At 48.9% G+C, this 20,946-nt stretch overlaps 2 protein-coding genes across 17 annotated transcripts in view; both read left to right on the top strand.

Annotated features, from left to right (window-relative positions):
- The window catches only part of GTF2I (general transcription factor IIi), an 80,845-nt gene extending 73,043 nt beyond the window's left edge, over positions 1–7,802 (top strand). For 13 of the 15 annotated variants that reach the window (XM_072882587.1, XM_072882589.1, XM_072882590.1 and 10 more), the window contains 4 exons: positions 1,302–1,367; positions 2,776–2,814; positions 5,472–5,546; positions 7,285–7,802. In XM_072882587.1, coding sequence (XP_072738688.1) covers positions 1,302–1,367; positions 2,776–2,814; positions 5,472–5,530 — 164 coding nt within the window. In that variant the 3' untranslated portion in view covers positions 5,531–5,546; positions 7,285–7,802. The other 2 variants (XM_072882584.1, XM_072882586.1) reach the window with 2 other exon arrangements.
- A 3,483-nt stretch (positions 7,803–11,285) lies between these two features.
- NCF1 (neutrophil cytosolic factor 1) lies at positions 11,286–20,568 on the top strand. Of its 2 annotated transcripts, XM_072882023.1 has the most exons (11): positions 11,286–11,829; positions 12,344–12,424; positions 12,775–12,850; positions 14,326–14,491; positions 14,625–14,680; positions 14,985–15,107; positions 15,651–15,758; positions 16,570–16,687; positions 17,549–17,656; positions 19,310–19,452; positions 20,105–20,568. In XM_072882023.1, exons 1-11 carry the CDS (start codon positions 11,758–11,760, stop codon positions 20,221–20,223), a joined length of 1,170 nt encoding a protein of 389 aa, XP_072738124.1. In that variant the 5' UTR covers positions 11,286–11,757; the 3' UTR covers positions 20,224–20,568. The 2 variants fall into 2 exon arrangements, with proteins under 2 accessions (XP_072738124.1, XP_072738125.1); XM_072882024.1 differs by lacking the exons at positions 11,286–11,829; positions 12,344–12,424 and having other exon boundaries at positions 12,800–12,850; positions 13,880–14,491.
- Positions 20,569–20,946: the final 378 nt, after the last annotated feature.

Raw genomic sequence — 20,946 nt, 5'->3', positions numbered from 1 at the left:
TTAACTTGAGAGCAGTGTGATAAATTTACAGAACAGTGTAAGATTAGCATTAACTTTGATATGAAAATGCAAGATACTGATTTTGTATTTTTCAGCTGCAGAGTCCCAAAGAGATTTAGGACCCTGACTGAGCAACAGACTTACATGGGCGTGTCTGCATTTTAGGTTTGGATCCATCGCAGTAGCAGTTAATAAGCAAGAACTTTCCAGTAGCTGCACAACTGTGTTCCAGTGAAAAATTCTGCATTCTGCTAAAACTGTAACAGTTTAGAGAGGCAGAGTGTAATTACCTGAAGTGCCATGGCCAATTTGGCCATGTTAATGAAATCATTTGAGAGGGGAAAAAAAGAAAAAGTCTTAGTATTTTCAGTTGCATAGAATAAGTGACCTGGTTTTTTAGATCTTATTTAAGAGAAAAAACAAACTGCAAAACACTGTCATTACAGTGTCCCTTGTGTCACATTCTTTCTGAGCCAATGTCAGATTAGAAAGTCAGAGGCCAAATAACCTACTGTTGTTTGTGTGGCCTTAGCCAGCTTGAGCCTTAGCAACCCAGCATTCGTTCATCTGCATCCAGCCACCAGTATACTCGATGGCTTTTCCAACCTAAATGATTCTGTGATTCTGTATTCCAGCTAACATGCTGAGGTCTCTGAACTGCAAGTACGAAGTGCTCTCAGGAAGGTATTCTAGTTGACCTGCTCACCAGTCCTAGGCACACCTTCTTAGGCGGGAAAGAGATCCGTCCCTTTGTAAGAGGGAACCCTCCAGGCAGATAAGTGTGTAATAGCATTTCCAGAGAATTGAATTAGAAACGAAAGAATCTATTAAACTGTTGTCTATCCACCATAACTTTCAGCATGTGTTGGGACTGAGGCTAGCTAATATGCTGAACAAAAACAACATAGGTATCCAGTCATCTTCCATCACTGGAGGAGCAGATTGGTCATCGAACATGTGATTTTTATGCAGTATCCCTGTCCATTAATGACGATCAAAATTATCTGATGTTGATAGATACTGAGGTGAATGATTGAAAGGCTCTGAGCTTATGTAGGTATGATGCTTTATTCTTGTTCTGAAGTACATGTGAGAACTTGCAAGGAAATTTTTGGTGCTTGCAGGCAAGATATGTTTTTTCTGTAATAAAAAATATTGAACTGCAGCTCAATCACAAGTGTTAGTAACCTGTTCATGCGACAAGTTTCAGGATTTGCAGATTCAAGAAGTAAGATTGCCCTTGTGTTACATGTGGGACCATTTTCATTGTGAAGTTAAACAGTGATCATGTCTAATCTTAGAGCTGATGGAAAAAGCTGAAGCAGAAGCACCACCAACAGCACCAGCAGCAGCACCAGTACTACCAGGTGATGCAGAGTGTGACGCATGTGCTTGCAGAAGGGGTAGGGTATGGAGTTCTCGGTCTTACTGACAGATGATATTAGTAGTCATGTCCTGGGTACGTGCTGCTCGTGATGGGCCATTTTATTTTGACAGATGGTGTGTGATGGTGACTTTTATAGCTATTAAATATTAATAAATTAATAGAAAGAGCCATTGATTCCCTCAAGGTGTGTCATTGGCGTGTTCCTTGATTTGATTTTTGCAGTTGATGAGTGAGCTGAAAAGAAGGATTAGTAGGAGCAATATATAAAGCCAATCCAGTATCCATTTATTGATGTCTGCTTAACTCAAACTATGTGTGTTTCTGCACCAGATGGATGTTCAGCCAAGTGAAGTTTGCCTGTGTAACATGTAAGAACCCAGAATGGGGTCTTGATGGGATTTGTGCCTACTGCACAGCTCTGTAACCCCTGTTAGACTGGGTCTAGACTACACACACATCACTCATTTGAGTCTGAATGGAAAACTTAGCTTTATACTATGAATAGCTAAACTAGATGTAGTTGAGCAACTTCCTCTTGACCCAGTATAGTTTCTAAATGTTCGCCGACCTTTTAGAAATGCGTATCCCAAGTTGGTGTAGTGCAGGAAAGACTTCTGCAATTGACTGAATGAACTGTTACTCAAAGAAACTGGGAAACTAAGAGAAAAAGTTCGATAAACATTTTAAGAGTAAGGGACACTCGTATGGTGGAAATAATTACAAAGGAAACTACTGGCTCCTCTGTTTACATTTGGAGGTGGTGGAAGGGATGAAAATAGCTGGTGATGGTCAGTGACCTTGCTGTAGTCTGTCTGTCCTTAACTCACCCTCAGTGTTAAAAAGGTTAAATGGCTTTCCTAACACCTGTCCATCTGTGATCCATCAACATAGGTAATAGAAAAATCATTACGGAACGCAAACATACTTTTTGCCCTCTATTCTGCACCTTCCCACTCTTCCCCAAAATACACATACGCACCATTGAAGACAATACTAACCAGAAGTGATTACTTTTTTTTTAAAATACAGTTTTGTATTTAAGTGGTTTGAGTAAAGCTGTTCCAAACTTGGTATATTCTGTGCAAGTGCACGTTGTGTTCTGCTAGGACTTGGTGATACGTCTGCCACAGTGAACCGTAGTCGGAAGAGAAAGTGTTAGGTAGTGTAATGTAATAAATGTTTGGGTATTTTTTATATTTTGCTGCAGACTCTATAGAAAGTTACACACATTTATCTCAGACAAAGATATTTGAGTCTGATCATAAGAGAAAAAATGAGGTGCTTTTTTCAGGGAAAACTTAATTTCCCTAATTTTTCTAAGATACTTATCTGATTCATATTGTTGAAACTATATTCATATTCATTTGACTATATTTTTTTCATTTAAGAGCCAGCTGAACCAAGCCAAATAGAAGTATCTGTAGGAGGTAAGTGTTTGTCTTTAGTTATTATCAACAAATATTTTTAAGTAATTTTGAATGAAGTTGCATCTTTTTTTAAAGGAGACAGGTCAATCAAAACAAAAAAGGGCTTTTATTGGTTCCCAGGACATTTTTTCATCTGTATTAATATCGTGCTGCATCATGTGAAAAATACTCTGCAGCAAAAGTTGTTATTCAAATAACTTTACAAAGGAGTTTTATGAATTGTTGTTCTTGGTTGGTGAGTCATGACTATATATAGGCTTTGAGTGATTGCTCATATCCTGAGTGGTTCATCTAGTTATTCAGTGCGGTAGTTTCCACAATTTATGCAAGTGAATGATTGCCATCATCAGGAAATTTGAATGCCGTATTGGCCTGAATATACTGTGTCGGGGAGGGGGACTCGTCGTTCTTCCAGAACTTAAGCTCTGAAAAGCATCCAGCTTTGCTATTGTCCAAGAATATACTTGAGTATCCTTTTTCAGATGTTGATATATGTGAGACCAAGGAGGCTGTAGATCTTCTATCCCGCCCCCCCCCCCTCGCCTCCCTGTACTTTTGCATGTGGACTTGGAACATTAGGAATACTGAATGGACCTGAGAACTGGGATGCTGGCGTCTGCTGTGTGCTCTGGTCCTGTAAATGCTGCCTCTGCTATAGCCCCAGCTTGTCAGCATGGCCCTGGACGGCTGTGGCTGGCATAGGGGATCCGAGGTGCTGTGACAGGTTGACGGGGTGCTGCCTTCGTGCCAGGCAGCCCTGAGAGGGGCTGTCTGATGTGTCAGTAGCAGCTTGATGGCAACGTAGCCAACAGCACTGGGATGGAGGCTGCTGTGCATCAGCACTTGTCATCTTAAAACTCTCAACTTGAGTTCATTCCCTAATCCTGCTTAGATTCCCCTAAAAGAGAAAGCAGCAAGTCTCAGCACTCCTGTTCTTCTGTATGCTTTTCCATGGAAGTGCCCTTTCCAGCCTCCCATTGCTTCAGTTCCCCTGGCGTGTCACTGAACTTGGAGACAAGCCAACATGCTCAACCAGAACTACCGTTACAAACTCAGTTACAGGTTCACTCAGTGTTATGAGTAGGTCTGTCTCAGAATATAGACCAATTCTGTTGAAACATTCAAGACAAAAGAAAATAAAGCAAAAGAAAGCAAGTGTTAAGAGTTTCCAAAGTTTCAAAAGAAAGCAAGTGTTAGAGTCACGGAAGAGCTGAGCTGCAGATTTTAAGCCCAGTTATTGAAAGCTGGAACATCAAATGTCTTGATGATACCCAAACTATGTGGGATCACTGAAATTGTTAGATGATGGAGTGCATGAGTTGTTCCTGAATACCCTCATGCAGAGGAGATCTAGCTATGGGCCTGCAAATTGTTTTGAAGAAATAGACAAACGTGGTTTTGAATTTGTCATCCGAAACTGGATTCAGACCCAGTCACCAGAGGAATGATCTTGAGAAAAGGGATGCAATTGCTGAAGAACTCAAAATCGCTTCAGAACTAGGCTGGAAGGTATAAAATGATCATGCGGTGAAACGGCTTGACTTTGTAGTGATGAATTACCCTAGCCCCAAACCTTCCAAACAACTTCACTGAAAAACCAATTTCCTTCCAACATCATATTCTCTGTTTATAAAAAGAACAAAATCAGGCTCTGGGCTATACAGGCATGAGATTTCTTTGATTTACCTCCAAGCATCCCTGTGAACAAGAAAAAGCAAAGGTTTTGTAATGAAGTCTCCTGGAAATGAAAAAAAATCGTATCAAAAGATGATGAATGCTTTAGCCAACAAGATAAAATTTCCTTCTCTCTTTTTTTTAAGCATATCATAATGCCTTTCTCTGTGATACTGTGCATTGAAGAAGAAAAATTAGCTAAGGTCAAAATTTGGTTTGGACAGATTGAAAAATAATAATGCAAAAGCCGGTATCAAGCTGAGAAGAGCAGCAGTCCTACAGATGGGGAAAAAATCTGAAAAATAGTCAGTGTTGTGAAGGCAAGAGTTTCTGCAATGCATGTTAATTTAATAACTAAGCCAGAAGGCATGACCTGAGCACAAGTAGGTTCTGATGTTGTTAGCTAGCTTTGGAAAACAGCATCTTAAAAAATGTGAAGCAGTGGTCATGCCTGAAGTATTTGAAGTCATGGGCTACAGACTTACCTGTGAGTGTTTGGAAAGCTTCACCCCGCATTGCGTATCTGAATGAGGTGGATGGAGAAGGAATGGCACGGGGGATTGACAAAGAGGAGGGAGAAGGACTGAAGAGCAGGATGCAGACCAAAACAGTGATACAGCTGACGTTTTTTCACGGGTTGTATGTTGTTTCCTTTTTGGATTAAGTTCCTTTCTTGCCCAGTGAGTATTTCGGCTGCATAAAAACCATTTTAAAGTTTCATACACTTCTAATACCAATTTTTATTTCTGTTCTTTAAAAAACTAGAGTTCTCTAAGATCCCAGGCTGCTTTACATTGAAGTGAATGTGGTAGTTTCTGCAGAATCAAGATTGTTGTGAATACGTTTTTATTTCTCATTAATAGTTTAAAGTGATAAATGAATGCTTTTCATATTTTCATAGTTTTTTACTTAAGTACAACAATAACAAAAAAGTTGGTTGAGAAGTTTCCTTTTTTCTTCATTCATTACTGCTTTTTCAACAGATATTACAGAAACAGAAGAAAATTCTCAAATAAAGCAAGAACCAGACCCAACGTGGTAGACCTCATCAATACTGGGTAAAAAGAATTTAGTGTTTCTTGAAGTCAATGCCTGTCAAGGAATAACATTTGTATATTTTGGGGTGGGGAGAAGCGGGCTGAGATACAGGACTGAATGCCAGAAGGTGCCAGTCCTTTACTTGGGAATTATTTTATTCGTCTCTGGTTCTCACCTGTAAAATGTAGAATGTTTTCACCACCTTATCCAAATATAATGTAAAGCGCACTGTGTTCAAATTTGTGAGGCAGGCAGTCCTAGGAAAATGTGGCCTATAAATAAAAGTGGGTGATGGTAATTAAATACCTCAGAGACAGAGTAAATGAAAGCTTAGGGAATTAGTGTTTACGAAGAGCTCTGACATGGTTGTGTGAAAGAGCATTCTTGTTCTTAGTAAAGCCTATTTATTTCCAAATGGCAATTGAGCAGGAGAGCTCTTCACTATGACTGCAATATTGTCTAAGCTTGGGACACATGGTAAAGCTGTTAGCTAGGATGACAAACCAACCTCCTTTAAAAGTTTTTTTTCTTTTCCGTTAATTTTTATGAAAAGCTTAGTTTAATTTACAATGCAAAAATGTCTGAATCTTTCCTTATACTATTTTTAACTTCACTCATTCCTAAAAATGACATTTTGGTGGAGGTGGAGAACAGTGCTAGCGATGTTATCACATCACCAAATGTAAAAGGCTGACCCACACAGTTGTAAGTCTCTATGCTTCATTCAGAGAAAATGGCAATTTTAAGCTGTCACAGCTCTGTAGTACTTTTTCCCATTTCAGTTTTTTGATAATACTCCAAATATTTTCCTCATTGTGTAGTGTTTGACATAGTAATTTGGTTTGATTGATACAAAGTTGGATGCATTTGTTTAGTATACTCGAGCTGTAACTTGTCTAGCTGTAGTAAGAAAAAGACATTTTATTCATCCCAGAGAAGAAAACGTCTGCGTACGATTCCAGTTCTGAGGGCACAGACAGGCAATCGGCAAAACCAGGCTCTGGTTCTTCATTTCTGCCGCCTGAGCAGCTGAGAGTGATAATGCGGTTTGCCCCTGGCACGAAGGCAGTGGCTGGAGGAGCCTGGAGCCTGCGGGTTTCCATCCGGCTTTTTGGAGACGTGGACAGCCTTGGCCATGGCCCTCCGTCCGTGCAGCATAAACACAGCCTGGCACAGGGAGGGCTGCTGACGGCATCGGGGTGCGGGACTGAAGGGACAAATCCAGAAATGATTTGGTAGAAGCTGGCAGAGACTGACATACCCGCATACCAACTGTCTGTGCCCTGAGAATTAGAAGTACAGCAGTAGTCTTCCTAATAAATTGGTGAAGTCTGCTTTGGAAATATTTGTCATAAAACTGAACGTGGCGGGAGAAAATACACTAAAGAAAAACTTTTGGTTTGTCGTGGGAGGCACTTCAGCCAGTGGAGGTATAAAAAGCCATCTCACTTGTCCGTTAAAGGTCATGGAAATTTTGTGAGCGATGGCTGCACAATTTGGTGCTGCAGTGGTTCGGATTTTTCGATGCTTTAGGCCATCCACTGAATTTATACTAAAGCAAACATTTGATCTAAATTCTTACAGAGACCACTCAAGCACACATTTAATGTCATATTTATTGAGAGCAATATTCAGCTTCTGCATGCTTTCTGAATCTAGGCCTGAAGAGCTTGAAAAGGCAATGCAGACTACTCATATTTGTAATGAGATACAGAGCTGCAATGAAACTAACTCACTTTTGTAATTTTTCTTATCTAGTCGGAAGCATCCAGTTCCGAGAAGAGCCTGCCGGGACTGTCTTGAGCTGTGTAATATAACTGTATAAGAGAAGTACCTTCTATACAAACCCTTTTTGTACTTTTAGATAGAAATGTCTACTTTTTCAGCAGTTCTGTGAATTGACTTAAAGCAAAGAATGACTGTAGATTTGGAATGGCTGGTTTTACTTTGGAATATATTATAAGGACTAAATTTGATGCAGCAATGCTGGGGAGATGACAGGGATTAAAATCAACAGGGACTTAACAGAGGCTGTCTACATTGCCCAGTAAAGCTGAATTTCACCGTACCTGAATGCATCTCAGCTTTTGTAATGAAGAAAAATTCCTGCAAGTAGTTCAGTTTGTTAGTTTTACTTTGGAAAAAAAAATCATTAATTTTTGGTTCTTACTCCTTTAATGGCTGATTGGACAATAGTATCTGTATATTTGAACTAATTTTTCCTATTATATCTATCACAATTCATATGTTTTTCATAAATAAAAGATAAACTGGTTCACTTGACCGTTAGTACGCATTAATGAGATGGACTGTGAAATGGTCAGTATTTCAGTGTGTCAATTAGGAACCAATTTAAATTAAACCCTGTTATAGTTTGTTCATTAATTCAAGGTAGTAAGTGCATGTTTTATCAGAATATCCCATGGTTTGTATATGATGGGTCTGGTCTTGCAGTCCTAACATAGGCAGAACTCGCGTGGACCTGTGTGAGAGCTTTTCTCCTGAAGGCTGTGAGGGATGCCCTCTGTTCATCTAGAACTAGTTATGGAAACGTACACTACAAGCTGCTGTAAGTCCTACTATGTCAAAAGTTAAGTCCCCTATAGTCCTGGGTACGCCCCACATCATGTAAGAGACTCATGTACGCATTTTTTTTAAGTTTCACAAACCATAAGAGGTGTAAAGTTCTGGCTATATGATAATCTCGATAGAGAAGATGCAGATTATTGTAAAGGTTTCTCTTTTATTGGCATGAGTTTGGGATGACTGCATTATGCACAAATGGTAAACCTTATTCCCTGATTAAGAAATAAAGACCTTTCTGATGGTTTTCATGACTGTCCATGCAGTATACGTTTACGTATTTTACAACAAGTCAAGTTCTAGCAGTAATTCTGTAGGCAGGTAGAACAGGCTGTAGCATAGTTACTCATTCCAGTGAAGGAAGTAAGTTCCAGTCATGCCTTTCAGACTGAAATCCAGTTCTGGGTGGGTGAGGTTGTTGTATCTTCAAGGAAAGTTTTGAAGCCTTAATTTATTGGGTACAGTGTCTGTTCCCTGGGAGCAATCTGAAATTCAGCAGATTAATTCAGAGCAGCACATCTCTGTCATTCTGGAGGCAAGGGAGAGCTGTAGAACGTGCGCTTGCGTTTTCACAATTGCTCCGTGCAGATGTAGGTGCTCCCACTTAAATATTCAGACCGTGCGCTGTTGATGTCAGTAGGAGCAGGCTTAGCTCCATGCTGAGTCATTTTAAAAATGCTCGTCCCGGTTGTACCTTCCAGCTCTCCAGGTGGGAACCGGTGGTGACCGATGCAGTGCTGCCTTCCTGCCTCAGCAAACGGCCCCTATCTCAGTCCCATGGGAATGAGCCCGTTGCCTTAACTTACCTGTTAACTCTCAGCTGTATGGGTACTGTCCCAAATTATAACCACTGACGTTTTTCACTGCTGATTACTTTAATAGACATGCTCAGTTAACGTACCTCCATAAATAGGTTGTTATCAGAGCGACAGCCAGTTTCCTGATTGCTGCTAGAAGTCTTTAGAATGGGGAAATGAGTTAATGCAACTTTCCATGGGTTTTCAGTTGGCTCTCGGCTTCCCCTTTTGAAAAAGCAGAAGATGGTCCATCCCTTCTTCACTCGCAGCTACCTTTAGGAGGCACTTCTTGCACAGCTGCCTGCCCAGCAAGGCTATATATTGCTGATGGAGTCGTTAGTGCTCACTCAAAATGAGGGCGAGGCATCATAGCGAAAGAACTGTGAAAATAAGTAATTCCAGGCTATTGCCTTGTCAAGTATATAACAGCAGAGTGTGGACATCCTGTAGCTTTGCGTGCAGGAGCTGAAAAAAAAAAAAAGTGAAAAATGATGTAGTGGTTTTACTAGAAGGACTGGAGTCCTTATGTGACGCTGGGAGTTAGGGTGGTGGCGTGCGTTGTGTCCGTCCTGCTGCTGGGCTTGCAGTACTGCTGATGGGTGCGTCAGCGTTCAACACTGAAGTCTCTTTTTGGTCTCAGACATTTTGAGTTATATCCAGTAGAGAGAAATTAGACTGACAAAATAATTGCACCAATTATTTTGGTGCAATTATACCTTCCAAATATCAATTTTATATTAAAAAATTATCTATCTCTATATATCGTCCTAACAGGTAGCAGACTTTTAAGATGTTGACCGTGTATGAAAATCTCACTCATTTCCAAACTAGTAATACATGAGGTGTGTCACTCTTCGGGTATTGAGTGATAATGCCCTAAAAAGCCTTGGCTGTACTAATAAACAAATAAATAAAATTGCAACAACTTACCGGAGCTCTGAATATTTTTTGTTCCAGCAGAGAAGCTTTGTGGCGATGAAGTAGCAGACAAGTATTTATTCCCCATGTTTTACTGAACTTGAAAAGCCCGTCCTGTGCCTTGGGCTGGCTCCTTTCTCTTAAATAGGAATTTTGGATCCACGTAGCGTAGGATCCAGGGTGCCTGTGGCAGAGCCTGGTGTTCCTCGGGTACGGCACCCCGGCTTTTCTCACAGCGGTGACCACTAGATGTCAGATGAGGTCCAGCACCTCTGTCGTGCCGCTGCTGGCCAGTGTTTTTCCCTTGGGATTTGAAGATTTCCACTTACAAAACTTGAACCCTTTCTCCTTTGTTTCCTTTCATATCTGTCCTGTCAGCGACAGACTGCTAAGGAGGAGGGCAGGCTTTCGTTTTTGTGATTTTGCAACAGCTCTTGGAGCACGTAGTACTGTTCACACACAGCGGTTTGCCATCAGTGACATAAGCAAGGCCTCCCTTGGCTCTGGATTGAATTAAGCTTAAATGTAAACTACCAAAAAATCAAAAATTACATTTTGAACAAAATTAGGGTGGCATTCCTTTCTTCGGTTTTTAATTTCTAGGAGGCTTTGGTACTAGTTTTGGGTGGAGCACTACAGAAAAGAGGATAGTCCATTTGCCCAAAAAACTCTCAATCTCCAGCACTTCATCTCCAATAACCTTGATTGAAATCTGTCACCTTAAGTCCCGTATCTGCTGTTCTTGCTCCAAAGCAGGCGTGCTTTGCTGCAAAGCACTACTACCAACTCTCCATCTTGAGGCCAGTGGAAGTTCTCCATCTCTCTCAAAAATCAGGTCCTGTATTCAGATGCGAGCCTTGTTCCCCAAAACACGAATCAGCTCACGAACTCCATAAACTCAGCTTGTTTATCAGATGGGTCATTACTCCTCCGAGAATTTTATTCTAAAACGATGCTTCTTGACACGTAGTAACTCTGTGACTGTTGGTGGAAACACTAAGCAGTGTATCCACAAGAGCTACATGTTGTGTCTCCGTGAACTAACCCATCGCCAGCAGTGAGATCTACAAGCTCTGTTTCATTTCTCACATCACAGGATGAGGAAAGAGGAAGGAACGTGAATTAAGTGCCTTCCAGTAGTGCACTGTCTGTAAAGCAGTTTAAAATTTAGTACAAACAACTGTAATGATGAAATCAGCTTTCATGACAAAGTTTGTGGTGGTTCTGCATAAGCAGCAGCGATCTGGCTATTAACAGAGCAGAATCCAGACAGCCCTGGAGGTATCTTTTTTCATATTACTGGTTGTATAATTTTGCCTTGCATACAGCGAAGTCTCCGTGTTAAAATAATAAGAAACCAAATGTAAATGACCCCGTTTCTGGTCTCAGCACCTGCAAAGCACCATACTTGAGATTTGGGGGAAAGCTGTGGTTAGTATTTGATTTTCTTAATGCAGTCAGAGCAAGCTTTTGTCTTTACAGCTAATAAAGGTGTTAGCCCAGGGAGGGGCTGAACCTGCACCACAGTTTGCTGTCTGTCCTTGACCCGCTGCGAAACGGGCGCTGCAGCACCCTGTGCCATCACGGGCCAGTGTCGGCAGTCACTTGGCTATCGGGGCAGCCGACCTGGCCCGGAACCTTCACTGCCCTCTGATTTCAGAGGTGCCTCCACAGCATCCCGAGCTCTCCCCGCTGCCCGCCTCCTCCCCAGCGCTGGAGGGGCCGGGCTGGAGACTCCCCATGGGAACCACCGACTCGATACAAACCACAGCGGGTAAACAATTATGGGCGTGACTGCAGCGGGACTTCTGCTTTCCACGGGGCTTTAACAGCAAAGCAGAGCTGCGTGAAGGCAGAGGGGAGGAGAGGACGCCGAGACGCCCGGGGAGGCAGGAGCAGGGGCCGGAGCGGGACGCTGCAGCTGGGAGCAGCTATGGGGGATGCCTTCATCCGCCACATCGAGCTGCTGGGCTACGAGAAAAGATTTTTCCCCAGCCAGCACTACGTGAGTACGCAGCGACCTTCCAAGAAGCTGAGCAGTGAGGACTGGCCAGGGTAAAAAGCCTGGCCAGCATGTTTCTTTAGATAAATGTGATTGAGGGCCTAGGAGCATCCTTTGTTGGGGGGGTCATGGCGGCTGGCATGAGCTGGAGGCAGCCAGAGGCTAAAACGTCCTGAACATACAAGATTTTGGGCACCTCCTTTGCAAGCCGTTGGTTACTTCGCAGGCTTGGAAAGGGCTTTTCCCTCTTTGATTCCCACCCGTCTGCGTGTTTCTATCCCCTCTCCGTCCCTGCCAAGCTTCCCTAGCGCCCGGCTCGCTCGGTGCCTGGGCAGAGCTACTCCCATTGGGGTGGGAGTAGGGTGTAGGGAGTAAGCTACTCCCATTGGGGTGGTGGAAGAAAAGCACAGTTTATCTGAAATGGAAAGAGCGTGAGGCTCCCCGGGGGCTTCGGCCGCAGCGGGGTGTGGGGTCCTGCTCGCCCGCAGAGCTCCAGCACCTCTGCTTTGCCCCTCAGGTCTACATGTTCCTGGTGAAGTGGAACGACCTCTCCGAAAAGCTCGTCTACCGCCGGTTTACCGAGATATATGAGTTCCATGTGAGTCGCCCCGGGGTGGGCGCCAGCCCCTGGCCCAGCACACCAGGGCTTGGGTTGGGGAAAAAGAGGAGGGCGAATTCTACCTGAAGTTGCCCCAAAACGAACCTGGCTCAAAGGAGGCTCCTGGGTCCCTGCGCTTCAATCTCCTTCGCCCCTTGGAGTGGGGAGCCCCCAGCTCTGCGCTCCCCTGGCAGGTTTCTCCCGGTGTCGAGGCGCGGGGTCCAGCGAGCACGCGCCAGCGGGCAGCGGGGCGCGTGCCGGGAAGGGGGCAAAACGCAGGCAGGGGTGCGGGTGCCACGGGGGGGTCCCCCAGTGCCATCCTCACGGCCGTGCCTGGCTCTGCTCCACAGAAAGCGCTGAAGGAGATGTTCCCCATTGAATCCGGGGACATCAACACGGAGAACCGGATCATCCCGCACTTGCCAGGTGAGGGGCAGGCACCGGGCCTGGGGGCTGAAATAGAAATGGGAAATTCCCCGGCGGGCCGAGCCCAGCCAGCCGCCTCCCCCGCAGGTGCCTGGTGCGATTTCTGTTCTGCCTACAAGGCTTGAAATCAAAGCACCAGAAGGGGCTGCCCGAGCAGCAGCAGGGCTTTCTCCCGACGCCCGCCAGCCCTGCAGACCCCATCCTTCCTCCCCGGGGCTGCTTCCCAGAGCATTGGCTGCGCCCCGGGCTGGTGCAAAGGGTCTGGCTTGGGGGAGCCTGAGCTGAGCTGAGCCGAGCCCTCCTTCAGTGACACCGTCACTGGGATTGTTTTTTTCCTGCCCTTATAGCAACAGAGATATTTTGTAAGAGGAAGCAATGCAATATGTCTACAATGACAGGGAATGAACTGCTGATCTAAAGAGTTGATGGTTTGTCCCCAAGCACAGTGCAGGTCAGCAAAATTCCCCCTTTTATTTAATTTCCTGCTTTAAAAGAGGCAGGAAGGAACATGAGAAATAGCTGCGGGTTGTGGTCAGCACCTCTCAGGGAGGAATAAACCTGCACCATGCAGCAGTGCAGGTGCCACGGCTCGGGGGGCTCCCCTCGGGGCCGGACTAACACTGCCGTGCCGGGACCCTTCCTACGCACTCTCGCTGCTGTGCCGGGGCTGTTCAGAGCATCCCCGTCTCGTTTGGGGAACAGAAAGCGCTGGGGACGAGGCAGGCGTCGGACTGCTGCGGGGGGTGGAGGGGTGCCACTGGCCGCACACACGCACACCGACGTGGGGTTCAATACTGCCGTGGGTCGGGGCTGCCAGCGCATTTTGGAGCCCTGGGGTGAAGAGCGGCTCTGCAGGACATGCGCTGTGGCCAGTGGGACGGAGGGATGTGCCTGTCTCCCTCAGCCCCAGGCTGGTCCCCTGAGTCCCTCCTTGTGTCCCGGTGCAGTCGCTGCGTTTGTGGCCAGCAGCTGGGCTTAGTCTAAGCGTGGATGTGGGAGTTATCCCGTAACTGAAATGGGGTCAAACAGGGTCTTTTCCAGGCTTGCACAAGCTCTGCAAGAGTCCACAAGCTGCAGGGGACGAGTCCGTCTGCACAGCGCTCTCCTCCACGTTGCCCATGGCACCCGGGCTGGGCACTGCGCCATGCTCGCCTCCCCAGCCGCACTGCCGAAATGAGGAATGCGCAGCTGCAGCACTTCTACAAAACAGCCGTGGCTCTGCCGTCAGCTTCTCCCCAGCTTTTTCAGCGCCATGCATGGCCCTTCCACGTGCCTGCCACGGCCGGGGCCAGAGTGACGAGGGCGGAGACCAGGCCACGCTCCCACAGAGCTTTGCCTTACAGGCACCATGCAGCCATGCAGCACCCTGGGGCCAAATCCACTCATTTTCAGTGCAAAATTAATGATTCAGAGCAGCCTGCTTGGGAAATTCATAAAAACGGGACACTCTGCCTGCTTTTTCCCTTCTCCCCCAGCCCCAAAGTGGTTTGACGGGCAGCGCTCAACCCAGAACAGGCAGGGCACGCTGTCTGAGTACTGCTACACGCTGGTCAACCTGCCCAACAAGATCTCCCGGTGCCTGCATGTGGTCAACTTCTTCAAGGTCCGTCCCGACGACATGAACCCCGTCACGGACAGCCAGTGAGTCCAGCCGCCTGCCGCTTTGGGGGAAATCCTGCGTCCCCGGCCCTGGGTGCTGGCAGCAGCCCGCAGGGCAGGCACCGCTGCCGGCGGTGAGGGGTGGTTGGCATTGAGCTGCCTTTGACCCATCTAGGATCAAGAAGCCCGAGGTCTTCCTCCTGCCAAAGGATGCCAAGAAAAACTCCACCGGTAAGAGGCCTTGGAGGGGTGCAAGCGGCTGCCTCGGCAGCAGCAAAACCTGGCCGGGAGAGGGGCAGCCATCCCACAGCAGATGCCCTGACCGAGAGCACGGTCTCTGTGCCAGAGCTGCAGCTGGGAGGGAACCACAGCCTTGGGGGGAATGAGTCCCTGTCCTGGGATCCAGCTGGTTTGGGACCAGAAGAGGCTGGGAGAGTGCTTTGGGCTGTCCTGGGGCTGCTTTTGGCCTGCTTGAAACAGGGTGTTTCTGCGCCGGGGGCTGAGAGAGGGAACGTTTCTCACTTCTCCCCCGCAGACATCACAGGCCCCATTGTCCTGCAGACCTACCGAGCCATCGCTGACTATGAGAAGAGCTCCACATCCGAGATGGCTCTAAAAGCTGGGGACATGGTGGACGTCGTGGAGAAGAGCGAGAGTGGTATGTGTCTGTTCCTCCAGAGAGCCCCCAAGGGCCAGCCCCCTCCTGGCCACCATTTCAGCATGGGGACTGCCCTTGCATCTCGCGTCCAAACGCAGCATGTGAGTTAGTTACGCCAGTGCATCTGTTAAAGGGTAGGCAGTTGTATCAGGGTCTCCTGATGGAGAGGAGAAGATCAAAGCAAATGCAGTCGGCAGCACTGAACCTCTTGGTGCTTCCCGCCCCCTTGGGACATGTTTCACATTCACACGGAGCCACATGATAGTTGGGTTTGGCTGGGGAGGGTGTGAGGCAATCCTAGAAAACCCTGCAACCTCCATGCATGCCTCAGCCTGTGAGGTTTCCTGCCCAGGAGGAAACAGAATGAACTGGCCAAGGCCCCTGGTTGTGCCATGTAAACAGGGACCAGCCCTGGTGCCATCCCTTCCATCCAGGCCACGTGGATGCCTGCGCCTACGCTGGCCAGGGACAGAGCCGATGCTGGTGCCCCCACGGTGCCCCCACAACGCCCTCTGCTCTTGCCCACGGCTGCTTTTGTTGCAGGCTGGTGGTTTTGCCAGATGAAGAATAAACGAGGCTGGGTGCCAGCTGCCTATCTGGAGCCGATGGATGGTCCCGATGAGTCTGAAGAGCAGGAGCCCAACTATGCAGGTAAAATGTTGGGGTAACCAGGGTGTGTACCAGAGCACAGCCTGCCGCCGCTCCCTGCCGGAATGGTTCATTGCAAGGCCCCCGTTGGGCAGCCCACGCTGCAGCAGGGCTGCTGGGCACAGAGATGTTGCTGTAGAAGCTGCCAGGAGGGATAAATCTCATAGTTCAGTGCCTTAGTCTCAACATCAGGAGCTTCCCATGACCTGCAACTCAGCATTAGACGCTTGTTTTGACTCATCACAGATGTGTCTCTTCATCTAGGGGCCGTCCTGAGCTAGCTGGGTGCATGCCGAGTTGCTGGGTTAGCAAAGGACCACGGTGCAGCATCCGAGCCGAGGCGCAGGCTTTCCCTAGCGCTTGGCTTCTGCGCTGCCCTTACCAGCCCTCCGCATCGCCCTGCCGTGGCAGCGGGGCCTTATCACATGGAGCAGCGGGAGGATCCTGCAGACTCACGCTGATTGCTGTCTGGGCTTCATCTTCGCAGTTTTCAAAGCACTGCAGCAGACTCTATGAGCACAACGCTTCCTTCTTCCTGATTTAATCACCTGAATTATGAACATGCTCTTCAGCAGAGATAGGTGTACTTCCACTGCTTGCATTCACCAGCTTTCTCCTGGAGAGGTGCTGGAGGGGCTGGGATGAGCCATAGGCTGGGGAAGTCTGAATCCAGACTCGGAGACCTGAAGCACCCTGGGCCTTGCCTCAAACATAGGGTAGATGCTCTGGTGCCTCCTCTCCTCAGCAGCTGGAGAGGATGAGCCCCATCCCTGGCGCGGTAGCTCACAACCTGCTGTCCCACTTCTGTGTGCAGGCGAGCAGTACGTTGTCCAGAAAAGCTACACGGCTGTGGAGGAGGATGAGCTGACCCTCAAAGAGGGGGATACCATCGAAGTCATCCACAAGCTCCTTGATGGCTGGTGGGTCATCAGGTGAGAGATGCCACGAACAAGTCAGGCAAGCAGGAATCGGGCAGAGATCTCGGAGATGAACCAGCGTTTCTCCACACCAGGGCTGTGAAAGCCACAGACCATTTGGTGCTGCTGCCCAGCACTTCCTTTTGCAGAGCTGCTTCTAGTAGCCTGTGGCTTTGCCAAACGTTAAACATTGCAGCTGGGGCTTCCTCTGCTGGGGCCGTCAGAAATATCCAAGAAGGAGGCAGATGGAAAAAAAATATCTGTTCTTTTGCCTCCAAGTATTCTGGCACATTTTGCTTTGCAAAACCTCAGCTTTCATCCCAGCCCTGGCCTGCCCTGCAAACTTGGGCTTTCCCAAGGGGAACCCCAGCTGCATTTGTGCTCTGGAGAGTCACAGATTGCGCACGCACAGCAGGACACAACGTGGCTGCAGACCCTGGGGATCCCCCTGCCCAGCCTGTGCCCAGGCGAGTGGTCCAGGAGGATCTCCTGGTGTTTGCAGGTGTGCTGGGCTGGAGGGGGAGACTGGCCGGGGACCAGGGAGTGTTTCTTGAGCACATGGCGGGGTGTCCAGCAGGAGGCTCTGAGCAATGCTTCAGGAGCCCAGCGGAGGTAACATAAGCTGGTGAGACCCTAAGCTTTCAAGCTGCGAGCTGTTGCTCTGCCCGCTACCTACTTGCTTTTGGGACTCAAGCCACACTTTCAGGGAGAGCCACAGGCACACAAGGTGGGGGGAGAGTTGAAGCCCCCATCCCTGCAAGCAACGTGAGAAGAAATAGCCCGCCTAGCACCAGCAGTCCTGCCGGGGACAGGGGCGAGGAGGTGGTGGTTGCAGAGCCAAGACTGCAAGTGATGTTGCTTTGTGTTGCACTGCAGGAAGGATGAAACCACAGGTTATTACCCCTCCATGTACCTGCAGAAAGCCGGGGAGGCGAACACCTCGGTGAAGAGCGAGCTGAGGAACCGGAGCGCTCCTCCACGAAGGTAGGAGAAGCCCTGGGCGGCGGGGAGGAGGACTAAAGCACTTCTTCGAGGGGGGTGAAATGAAACCAGACAGTGGCTTGTGGTGTCCCTTGCTCACCCTGGCAATGAGGAACTGCCCAGGAGAGGTGTGAGCAGGGCAAAGACAGACCAGGAGGCAGATCCTGCAGGGCTGCAGCAAAAATAGCTCTGTGCTCCCCAACTTCCACAGGCGGAGAGGCACCCCAGCATTTCTGACGCAGGGCTGCACGGTCCTTGCTCCAGCAGGTCCTCCAGCCAGGCGTATTTCTCCTTGTCCTTCTGCAAAGTTTCTTTTCTGGGCTAATCTCGTTTAATTTTCAAATTGGCCTTTTTCTTATTTCCTAAGTGCATCCACTGAATCTTTGAGAAGCGAGGAGAGATTTGACTAATCAGAGCCGCCAAACGGCCTAATCTGATGGGAGGATTTGAGCTAATGGAAGGGATTTTATTTTGATTAAAAAGATAAAAAGCAATAATAACTCATTAATTCTTATGCAAAGAAAACTGCTAGGAAGGGCAGAGCTTGCTGCTATCTTTTCTTCTCTACAAGAAAACACGGCAGCCTTGCTATAAAATCTCTCAAAATCCAGCTCTGCTGGCGCACAGATCGAGTGTGAGACGGTGTAAAATGGCCCAAATCCACCTATTTGAGCGCAGTCGTGCCTACTGATACCCCTGGGGGAGGCGAGGTGGCCTGTTTCAAGGACAGTGACTTGTCCCCCCATGGTGAATGCTGTCCCTAGGCTGAGCCCCGTTGCAAAGGTGGTGACCTGCCATTGTGGGTAAGAGCTTTGCTTTGAGATGGATGCGTGCTCAAAGCAGGGAGAGGCTGAAGGCAGATGGGCCCAGCAAGGGGCCGTTGCTTTGAGCAGAGTAGGAGGACGATGCCATGGGATGGACGTCAGGAGCCACGTTGCTCAAGCCCTGGTAGTGAAGACAAAGCGGTGGCCTCCGTCTGCCTGCCTGGGGACGGTCCCCAACGGTGGGGATTCCCCTGCGGCAGCATGCCGTAGCACAGCCCCAGCCTGCTCAGCCTTTCACTTCTCTCAGTAGTTTCTCTGCTGTGGGTTCAACACCACACATCCAGCTGCACGCTGACACGTTCTGTTCCCCTGGGCCCAGGGACTGATCCTTGGGCATTGGGGAGCCATGCCAAACACCACACCAGGGAGCTCAGTGTTGCAGCCAGTATAGATACTGTATGTCCATCCATCCAAGAGCTATAGCTCATTTCCAGGGCTTTCTTGAACTCTGTTGGATAAACCTCATGCCCATCTTGTCCTTCCAGCCTTATGCCCAATCTACCTCGCCAACCCCATCGTTACTTTCCAGGCTTGTGCTCAAGGCTTCACCCTTCAGTATTTGCTTCCAAAGCACTGCTCCAGCTGCCTCCCAACACGCTGTACATCACGTCTCACCTATGGCTGCCCCGGAGGGCTGGCATCCACCTGCTGCCTTCCACTGGGCAAAACCGCAAAGCAGATATTGGGGCTTGGGTGGGGCAGAGGAGGGAGCACGGGGTTCAGCTGCAGCAGGTCCGTGAGAGGCAGGGCCAGGGAAATCCTCGGTGAGAAAGTGCAAGGCGTGAGAGCTGCCGGCACGGAAACTGAAAGTTTTGTTTCTGACCCACTGCAGATCCACCATCCGAAACGCAAAGAGCATCCACAAGCAGGGCCGGAAGCAGATCAGCCAGGAGACCTACAGGAGGAACAGCAAAAAGTACATCCAGAGCCGGAGGAACATGAAGGAGAATTTCCAGAACAAGGCCAATGTCATCAGTAAGTCTCAGCAGGGCCTTTGCCCTGGACACGGGCTGAAGTCCTGCAGGCACGGCCCGTGCCCTCCAACGCTGGCTGCTGGAGTAGGACAGCACATGGAGGTCACACCTTGCCTGTCCACCCTTCTCCTATGGGGAAAGCATGTGCAGGGAGATGCTTCTTTTCAATGAGGTTTCTTACCTCTGGTTGTAGGTCTGACAGAGAAGGAGGAGAATATGGTCCTGGTGGGAGGTCAGCCCACATTTAGGACCTGCGCTTTCCTCCGTGCACCTAACCTCACCTGTGCTGCCGTTACCATTATCATTACCATGTACGTTAGCTGTCAGCAAAGCACCTAGAGGGAGGTAGTGCATAAAGAAGGAGGCTGCTATTGAGGTAGATGCTTTAGATCTGGTAATGCCCCTGCAGGATCCATGACCTTCCCAAGGGAGAGCAGCTCCTTGCATGGACCTAGAGCTGGGCTCCCACCTGAGCAGAGCTCCCAGCCGGGAACCGGTGGGCTTATGCCACCACCCTGACCTCCAGGAAGACCATCACACGTGGCCGAGACAGGAGGTTTGGTGGCCATGGCATAGGAAGCTTTTGAACATTCACATGAAGGGGTTGGGTGGTGGAGAGCTCTGACCCATCTGTACGTCTGCTTTACCCGCAGCTGAGAAAAACGAGCGAGAGGAGAACAAGCCCAAGGCTCAACCTGCTGTTCCTCCCCGTCCCAGCAAAGACCTCATCCTGAACCGCTGTACCGAGAGCACCCGGAGGAAGATCCTGTGAAGCCTCAGCCCCCTCCACAGCCAGCCGACGCCATATCTCCACCAGCTCTGCGCAGCCAGGGCTCAGCGCCAGACCGGGGGATCCAGGTGGCTCTGGCAGCCGCTGCAGGCCCTGGGGGCTGCCGGCCGGATCGGCGCAGCCCGGTGCCTGTCTTCACCCGCCGGCACGGCGAGCCCGAGGTGTCCTAATGACACCGTGAGGAGGGACCCGGCCCCGCTCCACCGGCTCCTGGGGGGCTGAGGCCTCCACAGCCACCGGAGACCCCTCGCCGCCAGACCCCCTTTTATCCCCTGTTTGTGTTTTGAATGATGTTGTGTTTTTCACCAATAAAGGAGGGACACTTTATAGACGTATTTCTGTGTCTGCCCGGACGGCGGGTCAGTGCAGACACCGGGGAGCAGACCGATGTCCGGTGGCATGGCAGCAGGAAAGGCGTTTCTCCCCGCCACATCCGGTGGGGGATTGGGAAAGGGTCTCTTGCAAAAGATGCTGGTGGGGAGGAAATTTGGTTGGGGGGACGAATGATGGCAGCTTCCTCCCAGAAGGCGGCTGCTTCGCTCCCTCTGGTGGAAAGCAAGGGCGGGGATGTGGGGGTATGGCGTTTGCCGGGGTGGGGCAGGAGCCGTGAGGCAAGGTGGCCGCCCCGAATGGCGGCAGGGTGCGAGGGGCGCGGGGCAGGCGGCCCAGGGCCCGTGGGGCTGCCAGGGCGTGAGGGGTGAGCGG

The sequence above is a fragment of the Ciconia boyciana genome, chromosome 17, assembly GCF_034638445.1.
Source record: "Ciconia boyciana chromosome 17, ASM3463844v1, whole genome shotgun sequence".
Classification (NCBI taxonomy): domain Eukaryota; kingdom Metazoa; phylum Chordata; class Aves; order Ciconiiformes; family Ciconiidae; genus Ciconia; species Ciconia boyciana.
Note: the sequence above shows the minus strand (reverse complement) of the source record. Positions and strands in the feature narration are given on the sequence as shown.

What these genes read in the sequence shown, in the direction of transcription:
- NCF1 (XM_072882023.1), top strand. Translation starts at nt 11,758, where the DNA reads ATGGGGGATGCCTTCATCCGCCACATCGAGCTGCTGGGCTACGAGAAA. An exon ending in TTTTCCCCAGCCAGCACTAC is followed by an intron (nt 11,830 to 12,343) that starts GTGAGTACGCAG and finishes TTTGCCCCTCAG; the next exon opens with GTCTACATGTTCCTGGTGAA. An exon ending in AACCCCGTCACGGACAGCCA is followed by an intron (nt 14,492 to 14,624) that starts GTGAGTCCAGCC and finishes TGACCCATCTAG; the next exon opens with GATCAAGAAGCCCGAGGTCT.